This window comes from Megascapheus bottae, chromosome 22, assembly GCF_031878675.1.
Source record: "Megascapheus bottae isolate mThoBot1 chromosome 22, mThoBot2.hap1, whole genome shotgun sequence".
NCBI classification, from domain to species: domain Eukaryota; kingdom Metazoa; phylum Chordata; class Mammalia; order Rodentia; family Geomyidae; genus Megascapheus; species Megascapheus bottae.
Window position 1 is genome coordinate 7,539,330 of NC_143530.1, and position 14,063 is coordinate 7,553,392.

At 40.7% G+C, this 14,063-nt stretch overlaps 1 protein-coding gene across 5 annotated transcripts in view; it reads right to left on the reverse strand.

The window, feature by feature from the left end:
- Ubr2 (ubiquitin protein ligase E3 component n-recognin 2) overlaps window positions 1-14,063 on the reverse strand; it is a 98,107-nt gene that overhangs the window by 14,403 nt on the left and 69,641 nt on the right. For all 5 annotated transcript variants that reach the window (XM_090355651.1, XM_090355650.1, XM_090355649.1 and 2 more), the window contains 10 exons: window positions 13,043-13,136; window positions 11,620-11,781; window positions 10,904-11,007; window positions 9,582-9,660; window positions 7,827-7,975; window positions 6,815-6,870; window positions 4,646-4,742; window positions 3,726-3,793; window positions 3,084-3,219; window positions 1,957-2,047 (listed from right to left, as the gene is read on the reverse strand). In XM_090355651.1, the coding sequence (XP_090211777.1) occupies window positions 1,957-2,047; window positions 3,084-3,219; window positions 3,726-3,793; window positions 4,646-4,742; window positions 6,815-6,870; window positions 7,827-7,975; window positions 9,582-9,660; window positions 10,904-11,007; window positions 11,620-11,781; window positions 13,043-13,136 (1,036 nt within the window). The remainder of the gene's footprint in view (window positions 1-1,956; window positions 2,048-3,083; window positions 3,220-3,725; window positions 3,794-4,645; window positions 4,743-6,814; window positions 6,871-7,826; window positions 7,976-9,581; window positions 9,661-10,903; window positions 11,008-11,619; window positions 11,782-13,042; window positions 13,137-14,063) is intronic.

The following is a 14,063-nucleotide window of genomic DNA, read 5'->3' on the forward strand; positions in this document are numbered from 1 at the left end:
AGCCTCTTTTTCAATGTTGTTGGGCAACACTTTGTGATACAAGAAAAAAAAATTATAGGATTTTGATGTACACTGTGAAGAACCTCAGTGAATCCAAGGGCTGGTGGCTCACACCTGTAATCCTAGCTACCCAGAAAGCTGAGATCTGCGGATTGTGGTTCAAAGTTGATTGGAGACTTATCTCCAATTACCTAGCAAAAAGCCAAGAGTGAAGCTGTGGTTCAAGTGTGTTGGGAGCCAGAGTGGAATCAAACTGTACCTTGATTTGCATCAGACAATGGCTTTATTGTCTTATTGTTTTCTGGCCTTATTCTGTTTAAATGACCTGAGATTTACCATATGAATGTAACACCTGGAAGTTCCCTGGGTGTCAAGGAGGGAAGAAGCTGGAGTGAAAAATAAACGCAGCAGTCTTTACCTGGACTGCAGACATCCAGGACCCGGTGTGTCTGTCTCTCTTCTATTTCTTCCTAGTCCTTGCCCCCTATTTCAGGAACCCCAATCTGCGAACCCTGGTTTGCTGCCGGTTGGCCCCGGCAACGTGGTAGCACACTAAGCTTTAGCAAAAACCTTGGGGAGATCACTGTCTCTGACTTCAAACCTCAAGACTGTTTCCCCTGCCCCCACCCCCACCCCCCTCCCCCCTGCAAAAAAAAAAAGAAGTTAAGTGAGACTGCAGAACCAAAATGTCATTACTACAACCATATGGAATAGGAATTAGAAATGCAACATATTAAAGAACTGTAATTTTACTTCACACCTGCAACTCCTGAATATTAACTTAAAAATATACCATGTCAGGGGCCAGGAGTTTAGCCTAGTGGTAGAATGCTTGCCTACCATGCTTGAAGACCTGGGTTCGATTCCTCAGTACCATATACATAGAAGAAAGCCAGAAGTGGTGCTGAGGCTCAAGTGGTAGAGTTCTAGCCTTGAGAAAGTCCAAGGATAATGTTCAGGCCCTGAGCTCAAGCCCAGGACTGGCAATAAATAAATAAACAAATAAAAACAAAATAAAGTAAAATAAAAATATACCATGTCAGGGAAGTGTGGTGGCTTACACCTATAATCCTAGCTACTCAGGAGGCTGAGATCTGAGGATCATGGTTCTAAGCCAGCCCAAGCAACACAAAGGCATGAAATTTGTATCTCTAATTAATCACTAGAAAACAGCCTTGAGCTGAATAGCTCAGGGATAGTGCCCAGGCCAGAGTTCAAGCCCCATGAACCTCCCCCCCCCAAAAAAAAAATATCTATCTATACATATATGCCATGTCAATTTCATTAGCATCTCTCAATTCCTAAAGAGACAACATATGTTTAGAAAAGCAGCTATTCAAAGTCCATTTATTTTTCTATCCTGTGTCAGGTCTCTGAACAAATGGAGGAATAAAAAATAAATCCATGTGGCAAGTTTTGTATGAAACCATTCTTCTCTGAGAGATTAACAGTTTTCTCTAGTGAATGGTCACTCATTCCTATATACATGCTATCTATTTTTTTTTTTTTTTTGGGTGGGTCATGGGGCTTAAACTCAGTCTGTGCTCTTCAGTGCAAGGCTACCACCCAACCCTTGAGCCAAGACCCACTTCCTGTTTTCTAGAGGTTAATTGGAGATAGAAAGTCTCAGGAGTCTCAGGTCCTTTCTTTCTAGAGTTCTACCACTTGAGCCTCAGCACCACTTACGGCTTTTTTTTACGTATGTGGTACGGAGAATTCAAACCTGGGTCTTCTTGCATGCACGTACTCCACCACTAGGCCAAACTCCCAGCCCCAGTCTCAGGTCCTTTCTTGCTGGGCTGGCTTTGAACCTCAATCTTCTGATCTCAGCCTTCTGAGTAGCTAGGATTACAGGCGTGAGCCAATACCGGTAGCTCTCCTAACTAATAAACAAACTCCCATCTCAAGCTAGCCTGATTATTAATGGAGGATGCTTTGGGAAGAGGGTAGCCTCACCTTCCTGTGATCCGGTGAAGGCTGCTATATATAGCAAGAACTGCCACTTCTTCTTCTGTAGAGCTACTTTCTTGATCCATGCCATTCTCCTCTGAAAGATAGGCAAATACTAACACTGTTTTCCTAGTGTGTTTGTTATCAAAAGGACTGATCAGTCAAGCTCTGAATTATATCCATACACGTATATATAACATATAACTCATATATGAAATAGTCTCACAAATAATATACAATTTCAGCTCTTCAAATGTGAGCACAGCGTTGATCTATATTAGACCAAGGAGCCAGCCAGCCAGCCAGCATGAAATGGGTAAAATCAACAATTTTTTTTTTTTTGCCAGTCCTGGGCTTGACCTTAGGGCCTGAGCACTGTCCTTGGGCTTTCTCAAGGCTAGATCTCTAACTACTTGAGCCACAGTGCCACTTCTGGCCCTTTCTATGTATGTGGTACCTAGGAATGGAACCCTGATCTTTATGTATGTTAAGCAAGCCCTCTACCACTAGGCCAAAATCCCGGCCCCCTAAAATATATGTATTTTTTAAATGTTTGATAGCCAGGTGCTGGTGGCTCACGCCTGTAATCCTAACTACTCAGGAGGCTTACATCTGAGGGTAGTGGTTCAAAGCCATCCTGGGCAGAAAACTCCTCAGGAGACCCTTATCTCTAATTAACCACTGAAAAACTGGAAGGAGCACTATGGCTCAAAGTGGTAGAGTGCTATACTTGAGTGAAAAGGCTCAGTGCAGGCACTGAGTTCAACCCCTACAACCGACAAAAAAATAAAAAAATAAAATAAAAAGTTTGATAAACAGGAAGTTTCAATGAAAATATAATGATAAACACACAGGGCATTACTAAATGCCTAAGTGACACTTTTGTGTTTTGTTTTGTTGATCCTGGGCCTTGAATTCTGGGCCTGGCACTGTCCCTGAGCTTTTCAGCTTAAGACTAGCCTTGCTCTGCCACTGTGAGCTATAGTGCCGCTTCCAGCTGGAGTGGTTCTATATGAAGACAAAGTTATTATCTATGATTCTCATTGAAACATCTTTTTCCTTTTCATGCTTTTTGAAATGGAGGTAACACAACTACTTCCTTGAAAATGCTCACAAAAGAAGGCAGGAGTTACCTGTACATGAGGTAAGTAAGATCTGAACGATGTGTGCCATAATAACCAGATGGAAAATGTGAAGGTCTCCCGTGCTGAGGCTGGTCCCTGAAAAATCTTGACACTGCAGCGCAGGTAAAGCAAGCACCAAGCCCACCTGAACACCAAACCCAGAACATTAGACAGTGTAAAGTCACTTGCTTAAACAGATGAGCATATTTCGATTTTCACCCTGGGAAAAGGTATCTAAACACTCAGATCAAATCTGTCAATAGGTCTCTTACTATTTTTTGTGGGTTCTGGTCCTGGAATTTGAACTCAGGACATGGGTGCTATCCCTGAGGTTTTATGCTCAAGGATAGTATTCTACCACTTATGCCACAGCTCCATTTCTGGTTCTGAGGTGGTTAATTGGAGTTAGGAGTCTCATGGACTTTCCTGCCTGGGCTGGCTCTGAACCACGATCCTCAGAACTCAGCTTACTGATTAGCTAGGATTGCAGGTGTGAGTCACCAGCACCCAGCTACTATTTTCTTTCTGAGGCTCCTCATAAAAGAATTCAATGCAAAAGTGGTCAGGGAGGATGATATCCCTTCACTACTCACCAAACACAAGGAGAGCTATGGACTACAATGAATATCAAACAAATGGTACAACACTCACCAGCAAGTGAAACATGTCAATGTCTAATATGGAAGGAAGGTCTTTATAGCTGTCATTGGGCACCAGTGCTAAAGATTTAAAGAAGAACATGTGAATATAGTTCACATGGCAACATAAACTGAAATCTGTAAAGTCTAATTTTATTTATTTATTTTTTTGTCAGTCCTGGGGCTTGAACTTGGGGCCTGGGCACTGTCCTTGGACACTTTGTTCAAGGCTAGCACTCTGCCGCTTAATACACAGGACCACTTCCAGCTTTTTTTGTGTATGTGGTACCAAGGAACAGAACTCAGGGCTTTGTGCATGCTATGTGAGCATGCTACCATTAGGCCACACTACTCGCCCTCAAGTCTAGTTTTAAACTTATCCTTTTGAAGACAGAAATGAATTTTCATAAAAGAAAAATAGTCCTATAAATCACTTATTTTTCCTAGTCCCGGGGCTTAAACTCAGAGCCTAGACACTATCCTTGGATACTTTTTGCTCAAGGCTAGTGCTCTGCCACTTGAGCTACAAGCACCACTTCCCACTTTTTCTGTGTATATGGTACTGAGGAATCGAACCCAGGGCAAGCATTCTACCTCCTGGCCCCTATAAATCATTTAAAATTGAAAGAAATTATACTATTAATAAAAAGAATTGGGGCAAGGAGTTTGGCCTAGTGGTAGAGTGCTTGTCTAACATGCACAAAGACCTGGGTTCAACTCCTCGGTACCACATATATAGAAAAAAGCCAGAAGTGGTGCTAAGGCTCAAGTGGTAGAGCTCTAGCCTTGAAAAAGTCCAAGGACACCACTCAGGCCCTGAGCTCAAGCCCACGACTGGCCAAAAAAAAAAAAAAAAAAAAAAAAGAATTGCCGAAGACGAGAAATAACCATAACATGTGCTATGACCATAACATGTAATGTATGGATACTTACAGGCAAAAAGTTTACAAAAGTGTCCTTGAACCACTGGAAGTGGTGACACTGTCCAATGTGCTGCTGCAAACCTTGTTATTGACCTAAGACAGTCATCCTGAAATAAAGAAATTGATACATTTATCGAAGAAGTCAATGCAGAAAACAATTTTCTTCTTTTAGGGAGCTAGATTGAAGCATAGGTGAACACACAATGGAATATCTTAGGGATATAGAACTGAATCTATGACATCTGTAATGACTGCTTCTATCATGGAATGAGTGGATGTTAAATACACAAGGGCTATATCCCTTTGCCACTATGCCACTGGATCTCCCTGAAAAAGAAAAGATCTTGGGCAACAAGTATGGCCTAGTGGTAGAGTGCTTGCCTAGCATGCAGAAGCCCCGAGTTTGATTCCTTGGTACCACATATATAGAAAAGGCTGAAGGCAGTGCTATGGCTCAAGTGGTAGTACACTAGCCTTGAGCAAAAGTGCTCAGACAGTGCCCAGACCCTGGGGCATTCAAGCCCCAATACTAGCAAAAATAAAGAAAAAAAAAAGATCTTTCCTGTAGAGCACAGGTGGCTCAGGCCTGTAATCCTAGTTACTCCACAGGCTGAGGATTGCAGTTTGAAGCTAGCCTGCGCAGCAAAATCTGTGTGACTCTTGTCTCCAATTAACCACCAGAAAACTGGAAGTGGAGCTGCACTGTGGCTCAAAGTAGAACATTAGCCTTGAGCGAAAAAAGCTAGGTGATAGTTCCCAGGCCCTGAGTTCAAGCCCCATGAATGACGACGACCACCACCACCACCACCATCACCACCATCTCAGTCCTTGTGCTTGAACTCAGGGCACTGTCCTTGTGCTTTCTCAAGGCTAGAACTCTACCACTTGAGCCACAGCACCACTTCCGGCTTCTTCTATGTATGTGGTACTGAGAAATCGAACCCAGGTCTTCATGCATGCTAGGCAAGCAGTCTACCAATAGGCCAAACTTCCCACTCTATTCTAAATCTAAAGAATATTTCCTACTCTCAAGAGGAAGGAAAAAGCCAAATATCAATGGCACTATGTCTTTACTCCTATCAACTCAAAAGACTGAGATCTGATCCAAGGATCATAGTTCAAAGATAGTCCAGGTAGGAACATTCATTATACTCTTATCTCCAATTAACCATCAGAAAATGGGAATTGGAGCTTTGGCTCAAAATGGTAGAGTGCTAGCCTGGAGCAAAAAGCTGTTAGGGACAGTGACCAAGTCTTAAATTGAAGCCCCACAAACGACTCCCCCCCCTGCCCCCCCCTAAAAAAAAGCTGGGCATGGCGGCTCATGCCCGTAATCCTAGTTACTCAGGAGGCTAAGATCTGAGGAATGAGGTGCCAAACCTGCCTGGGCACTAAAGTCTAAAATAGTCTGGGAGACTCTTCTCCAATTAATTACCAGAAAACCGGAAGTGGCACTGTGGATCAAGGGGTCAGGGCAGCAGTCTAGAGCTGAAGAGCTTAGGCACAACACCCAGCCCAGAATTCAAGTCCCATGATTGCCCCAAACAACAACAACAATCACAAAACAAACAAAAAACCAAAACAGAAGTGGAGCTGTAGCTCAAATGGTAGAGCATCCAGAGTATCTAGATTTGAATGAAAAAGGTAAAGGACAGCATCTTGACTTCAAGTTCAGGCCACAGGGCAGGTAAACACACACAAAAATTTTAAGTAACAGTTCTGAGTTTTTCTCATCTTTTTAAGTGTTTAACAAAGAGCTATGTATGAAAGAGAAGTACAGTGTCTTCTAGAAATCTATGGAAAAGACAAACCAAGAAAAGCTAAACCACAAACATTACTTCTTCAATATTTTTACAGAAGATATGCTTTACTCTGAAAAGAATGAACTTGGGCTGGGGATAAGGCCTGATGGGTAAAGTGCTTTTCTAGCATGCACAAAGCTCTGGATTCAATTCCTTGGTACGACATACACAGAAAAAGCCAGAAGTAGTGCTGTGGCTCAAGTGGTAGAAAGCTAGCCCTGTGAATGCCTAAGGATAGTGATCAGGGTCTGAGTTCAAGTTGCAGGACTGGCAAAAAAAAAATAATAAGACAAGAAAAGAATGAACAGTTACAAAAATGACTTCAGGTTTGTATGTTTATAAGAAGCAAAATCTACCAGAACCCCTACAGAACCTACCAGTCTGCAAGGCAAAGGACCAAATAATGGCTTATCTTCATCACTCAAAATTCTTTCTGTGGATTAAAAATAATTAATATAGTCAATTTATGTTGTGTTTATTACTTTTTAAAAAATAGTTAAAAAATCTGTATAAAGTGCAATACTGTCAGGTTTGATAATCATTTCATAAAAGTTACTTTTTTTTTCCTCTTGGTTGATTGTGGGGCTGGACCTGGGTGTTGTCCCTGAGCTCTTCAGCTCAAGGCTAGCACTCTACCAATTGAGCCACAGTTCCACTTTCAGTTTTCTGGCAGGGTGGGGAGGAGTAGTGGTAGGGTAGAGTGTTAACTGGAGATTAAGAGTCGCATAGACTTTCATGCTCAAGCTGGCTTTGAACCACAATCCTCAGATCTTAGCCTCTTGAGTACTTAGGATTGCAGGTGTGAGCCACCAGTGCTTAACTCATAAAAATTATCTCTGAATATGAAGTAAAAATGAACAATTTCCTCCACTAGTAAACAGCTGTAGCCACTACCTCTGTGAGTTTTCTATTGCTGTAGTTTATAAGCTGCCAGACTGGTATTCTGTCTATACGTGACACCTCCTGCCTTTAAGCCCTTTTATCATTTCTTTATATTTTTGTCCACTTTAAACATTCAGATAAAACAGGATTCTAGCTGGGCACTGGAGGCTCACATCTGTAATTCTAGCTACTCAGGAGGCTGAGATCTGAGAACTACAGATTGAAGCCTGCCCAGGCGGAAAAGTCTCTAAGACCCTTATCTCCAATTAACCACTAAAAATCCATAGTGGTGTTTGGTTCAAATCGGTAGAGCACTAACTTTGAGCAAAAAGACCTCAGGGACAGATTATGGCACTGAGTTCAAGCCCCACGGCTAACAAAATACAACAACAACAACAACAATAAATAACAAAAACAATCTCCCCTTCCCCCCAAACCCAGGATTCTAATCAACCAAGCTAATTCTAATGAACTTATGTGAGTTACAATGTCGAGTCAATCTCTCACCTATGCTCTGGATAGTGTAGGCACAACTACCCCAACATGTAATTGGCACACGGGGGTCGCTCTCATTGGGATGAACCTTTAGTCCCACCTTGTAAGTAGCTGTTCCAAATGTTGTTAGCATTTCTTTTATGCTCTCAGAATAAGGGTTCCTGCAACAAATGTGTAGGATTAGTTCAAAACAATGTGTAATAAAATGATTTTCTTTTTTCTGGTTCTGGGGCTTGAACTCAGTGTCTGGGCGCTGTCCCTGAGCTTCTTTTGCTCAAGGGTAGCACTCCACCACTGGAGCCACAGTGCTATTCTTGGCCTTAAGGAACCGAACCCATGGTTTCATGCATACTAGGCAAACACTCCATCACTAAGCCACATTCCCAAATGAGCTATTTTTAAATGGCTACCCAAGGACTCATAAAAATTGAGAAAGTACAAAAGGAAGCTACTGAAATAAACAAGCAGAAAGAAAAACTTGGAACTTGGTATTCAGCTCAATGGGTATAGCAAGGCCCTAGGTTTGATCTTTAGCATCAAAATAAAATACCTGACCACCATCACCAAAAACACAAACCCGACAAAAAATTAAATGTTTAGTTATTATTTTGTAGGAGCCTGTCAAAGGATAGATGTGAGCAAAAGAAGGACTACAACTGAAAAAAGTCTCAAGGTGACAGCTGGTGAAGGAGGGCAGAAGCTGTGTGTGGGAGGGAGGATTCCAGGAAAGAAGATAATCTATCCGGTACAAGCACTTGAGTTAGGCATCCAGTAGGCCTACAATAGTATTCAGGGGACAAACAAATTTTAAAATACACACATAGAAAAACAAATACAGGAAAAAGTAATTATTAATTGTGGAAAAAAATCAAACTTGTACAAGAAAGGAAATAGAACCAAAAGAAATACATTTACAGTACTGATGATTTAACCAAAATTTCTAAAATGACTTCTTGTCAACATAAAGATAATGTTGAACTGGTTAGAAATATGGACTTGTGGGTATAGCTCAGTGGTATAGTACTTGCCTAGCAAGTATGGGATCCTAAGTTGAATCTCTAGCAAGGGGAAGGAGAAAAAGATACATTAGTAATGACAGAGAGACAAACAAAAAAACAAGGTTGGAGGTGGAAAAGGGGCACAGGAGGCAGAATACATTCCTTCACTTAGGCCTTCCAGTTCTATGTTGAATGGTAGTATATCCTAGGCACAGCTCACAAGTAGTTTGTGAGCATTACATCCTCTCACCACTCTCAATGTGGCTATCCTCACATTACAAACTAGGGAAACAAAGTACACAGGGATGAAGCAATTTGTTCAATGTCACACAGCTAATAAGTAGTAGTGTTGGGAACCTAACCAAGTAATCTGTCTTAGCTATCCTGTGTAATAATTGGTCATCACTAAAACAGAATTGAAAAGACTCTGCTTTTTGGGTGTTGGTGATTAAGGCTGGTTGGTCCATAAATGGAAAAGTGTAAGGAAATATAGGACTTGGTGGGGGAAGCTAGTGTGTGGCTTTAGATGTCTTGATGAGGTGGCCATGAAGCGTATCAGGGGAGTGCAGCTGGTCAGCCACACACAAGAAAGTGGACATGAAAACTGTCACATGGTCCTTTTATCATGGAATGCTTAAGCTTCAGAATTTAACATGAGTATTCTGTTACACCTTGGTTTCTAGCTTGTCAAATTATTTTCTTACTAATTGTTGACATCATTTTCATTTTGTATGAGCCAAATTTAATAGGAATGGAATGATATACTCACTTAGGCTGAAAACTGGGTCTGAATCCTTCTGGAAGCTGTAACTCATTCATATTTTCTGAATTATCTGAAGAGGCAGTATCTACAGAAACAAATGTTTTATATAATTTTATATAATTTTTCTATAGATCACAGTGTTTCTATATATTTCAGCCACTTAGGCAAGAAATATATTGGAGAAAACTTCCCAGTTATAAAACATGCATAATATACTGTTCACATAAAGCATAACAGATACTAGTGCTTATTTGATGAAAGTACTGTCTAGCACTAGACCAAGAGCATGCTGTTGTCTTTCTGCTTATACTGTTTTCCCACAGGTGATCAGGGGAGTGTATGGACTATGAAACTTGGGGAGCCTTTGGGAATACCTACAATGTGAACCCACCCACTGAAAACTAAAGATTGCTCAACACCCAGTAACATTTACATTTCCCTTTCCCCAGCATTATAGCAAAATGGAAAAACATTTATTATAAACTTAACTCAAGCTTATATGTTTTCTAATAATAAAGATTAATATAGCTGAGCACCAGTGGCTCACACCTATAATACTAGCTACCCAGGAAGAAAAGTCAACATGAGACTCTTATCTCCAATTAACCACTCAAAAACCGGAAGTGGACTCAAGTGGAAGAGCACTAGCCTTGAGCACAAGAGGCTCAGGGACAGCACCTAGGCTCCGAGTTCAAATCATACATTAAAAAAAAAAAAAATCTAGCCACAGCACCACTTCCGGCTTTTCTATGTATGTGGTACCAAGGAATCAAACCCTGGTCTTTGTGTATACTAGGCAAGCACTCTATCTTTAGGCCAAACTCCTGGCCCTTCCCCAAATTTTTTTGAGGCAAGATCACTATATACTCTATATATCCCAGGCTGAATTTAAACTCAAGAGCCTTCTGCCTTAATTTCTTGAGTGCTAATATTACAGACATATACCTACACCTGCCTTAAATAAACGACTTTAAGGTTTTTAAATACCTTAAAACAATTTCTTCTGAGCCAGGTGTGGTGGCTCATGCCTGTAATTCTAGCTACTCAGGAAGCTGAGATCTGAGGATATCGGTTCAAAGCCAGTTCAAAGCCAGCCCAGGCACTAAAGCTATGAGATTTATCTCCAATTAACCACTAGTTAACCAGAAGTGGCACTGTAGGTCCAGGGGTAGGGTGGTTTCCTTGAGCTTATGACCAACCGAACACCAACCAACCAACCAATGGACAAAACCAAAACAAACAAATTTCTTCTGGTTCTTGTTTTTCCAAAGACCTCAGGCTTTAAGGGGGGGGGGGGGCAGAAAAGAAAAAAGGTTACCAGAACTTACTGGATGCACTTTCTTCTTTCCTAAGAGCCTGTAATGCTTTTATCTGCTGAGATACTGTTTTAATCCACTGAGTCAGATTTGGTTGATGTGAAAAATTTAACCTCCTAGAAAAGATTATAGAGAATACTTAATATTACAGAAAAGAATTCTTAAATTATCAAGAGTATAATATATTATACCCACTTCAAAGAACTGAGAACAGGTCAGATGAAAAGTTATTTGAAAAACCCTCCAAAACAAACCAAACACAACTCAAACAGAACATGTGCATCTCTAGCACATATACACTGGGGTACTTGATTAAAATGCATGAGACTAAAGGTTCAATCCCCAGCACTGGGGGAAGGGCAATCCAGAATATGACCAATAGCCAGATATGACAAATAGCAGTTCAGTACTGAAAAAAAATTTCTTAAATATCATGTGTAGCACCACAATCCAAAATTTATTACTGCTTATTTGATAAGCTCTTAGCAAATGCTTTATTGTATATGTTTACTATAATCCCATATATTATTGTTCACCTGGGGCTCTGGGCCCCAAGTCTGTGAAACTTTTATCTCAAATTAACTACCAGAAATCCGGAAATGGTGCTGTGGCTCAAAGTGGTAGAGCACTAGCCTTGAGCTAAAGGGCTCAGTGACAGTGTCCAGGCTCACAGTTCAAGCCCCGCAACCATCACCAACAAAAAATAGGTGTCATGAAGGAAGACTTACCTGTTAAAAATATTCCTTGGAGGAGGCAGCAGAGGAATGACAGTATTACTCAAACATTCACAAAGGGGACAGAGGAATTCTCCATTCTCTACATCATAGCTTGTGTGCAAGCGTAGCCTCTGTTGCCTTCTCTGTTCTTTAGCTTGAACAGAATCAAAATACCTTCACAATTAGAGAACATGAGGGGTCAAAGTCAGTCAGTGGACATTTATTCCAACAAGAGTCAAACTTCAACATTTTAAATCACTTGTTTTCATAGATACTTAAAAATGAACTGAAGTATTTTTTACAGTGGCACTGATTTTTTTAGTTTTTTTTTTCTTCTTAATCAAACTATATTAAGAGTTCTAAAGTAGGAAAATGAAACGCAGACCAACTGGCAAATAAATATTTCAAAAGCAGTGATAGAAATCTATTGCTGCTATTGTGGTCCAGTCAATTCTGAAGGCCTATTGGGTTACTTGTTTGAAACAGTTCACAGTAACTCCATGAGCACATTGCTAGAATAATACTGGCATTGCTTTTGCAGAAGCACAGAAAGTACCAAGGTTGAAAGTGTTCATGGTTTTCTCATATTAGCACAAGGAGTCAAGACAATATTGGAAGTAACAAAGCACCAACACCCTTGTAATCAAGAGCAGTCTACCTTGGATCTGGAAAAAGATATTATTATCCCACTCTAAAAATAAAACAAAACAAAAACCTTTCTTAGCTAGGTACTGGTGGCTTACATCTGTATTCATAGCTACCTGGAAGGCTGAGATCTCAAGATCATGTTTCAAAGTCAGCCTAAGCAAGAAAGTCTGTGAGACCCTTATCTTCAATTAACCACCAAAAAGCTGAAGTAGAGCTGTAGTAGAGTGGTAGACATGAGCGCAAAAGCTCAGGAACTACACAAGTCCTGAATTCAAACCCCAAGGTGAGCAAAAATAACCCCCCCAAATAAAACTCCTTTCTTCCAGTTTGTTATAGATCCACTTACTTGTTTGGAGGATCAAAAAGCTTGCTATAGGGACCAGGAGTTTGGCCTAGTGGTAGAGGCCTTGCCTACCATGCACAAAGACCCAGGTTTGATTCCTCGGTACCACATACATAGGAAAAAAAAAAAAAAAAGCTGGAAGTGGTGCTGTAGCTCAAGTGGTAGAGCTATAGCCTGACCAGTGCTCAGGCCCCGAGTTCATGTACCAGAACTGGCCAAAAAAAAAAAAAAAGCTTGCTATAATTTGACAGATGTTAAAGTTTTGATTTGTTTATATACATGAGGAAGCAAATCAATTTTTATGATTAAGCAAAAATCTGTATTTTTTGGTCAATATCTTTAGTTCTTTTTCCTAGAATGGAATTTCCTTTACTTAAAATCTCAATTTTGAGCCTTCAGATAAGCTTCTCTTCTCTTGATCACTATGAAGAATATATATATTACCTTTGCCAACAATGGGCATGCATAATGTGTCCACAGCTACCTGTGTGTGTTCCACAAGACAAGTCAGGATGCATGAATAATGGATTGCATTTCTCTGCATTATAAAACAAAACAAAAAGACCAAAGCATTTAATTTTCTAATAACAAATGTGCAATTTTATTTATTTATTTGTCGGCCATGGGGCTTGAACTCTGGGCCTGGGTGTTGTCCCTGAACTTTTCAGCTCAATGCTACCTCCTTACCTCTGAGCCTGGTCATTGTCCCTGAACTCTTCAGCTCAAGGTTACTGCCCTTCCCTTGGAGCCACAGGGCTACTTCCAGTTTTCTAGTGGTTAATTGGAGATAAGAGTCTCTCAGACTTTAGTACCTGGGTTGGCTTTGAACCACAATCCTCAGATCTCAGCCTCCAGATAAGCTAGGATTACAGGCATGAGACACCACGCCCGGTTAAATGTGCAACTTTAAATTTGTAAAATCCTTAGTAAGGACTTTTAAACTTGCTACTCTGTAAGGCCTTGAGTATATTTGGACTTTAGTGTCCACTGGGGGTTCCTGAAGTCAATCTTCCAGGAATAACAAGCATGATTAAATATTTAATCTTGGTCAATGAAATATTCACTTCTTTCTAATCAGGTGCTGAACTCAAGATAAAGAAGATAATTCTTGTGAGTTTGACTTTAATATATTCAAAGGTAGATTTAAATGCTCTAAGAAAAAAAAAAAAGATGGTGCTGTGGCTTAAGAGGTAGAGCAATAGCCTTGAGCTGAAGAGCTCAAGGACAGTGCATAAGTCCAGAGTTCAAGCCCCACAACTACCCCAAAACAAACTGGTTTAGCACTACAAAGCATGAGACTCTTATCTCCCAATAATCTCTAGAAAATGGGAAGTGGGGCTGTGGTTCAAGGATAGGGTGGTAACCTTGAGCTGAAGAGCTCAGGGAAGCACCCTAGCTCAGAGTTCAAGCCCCATGACCCCCTGCCCCCCCCAAAAATGTTTTAACAGAAATGGGTATGCATTCT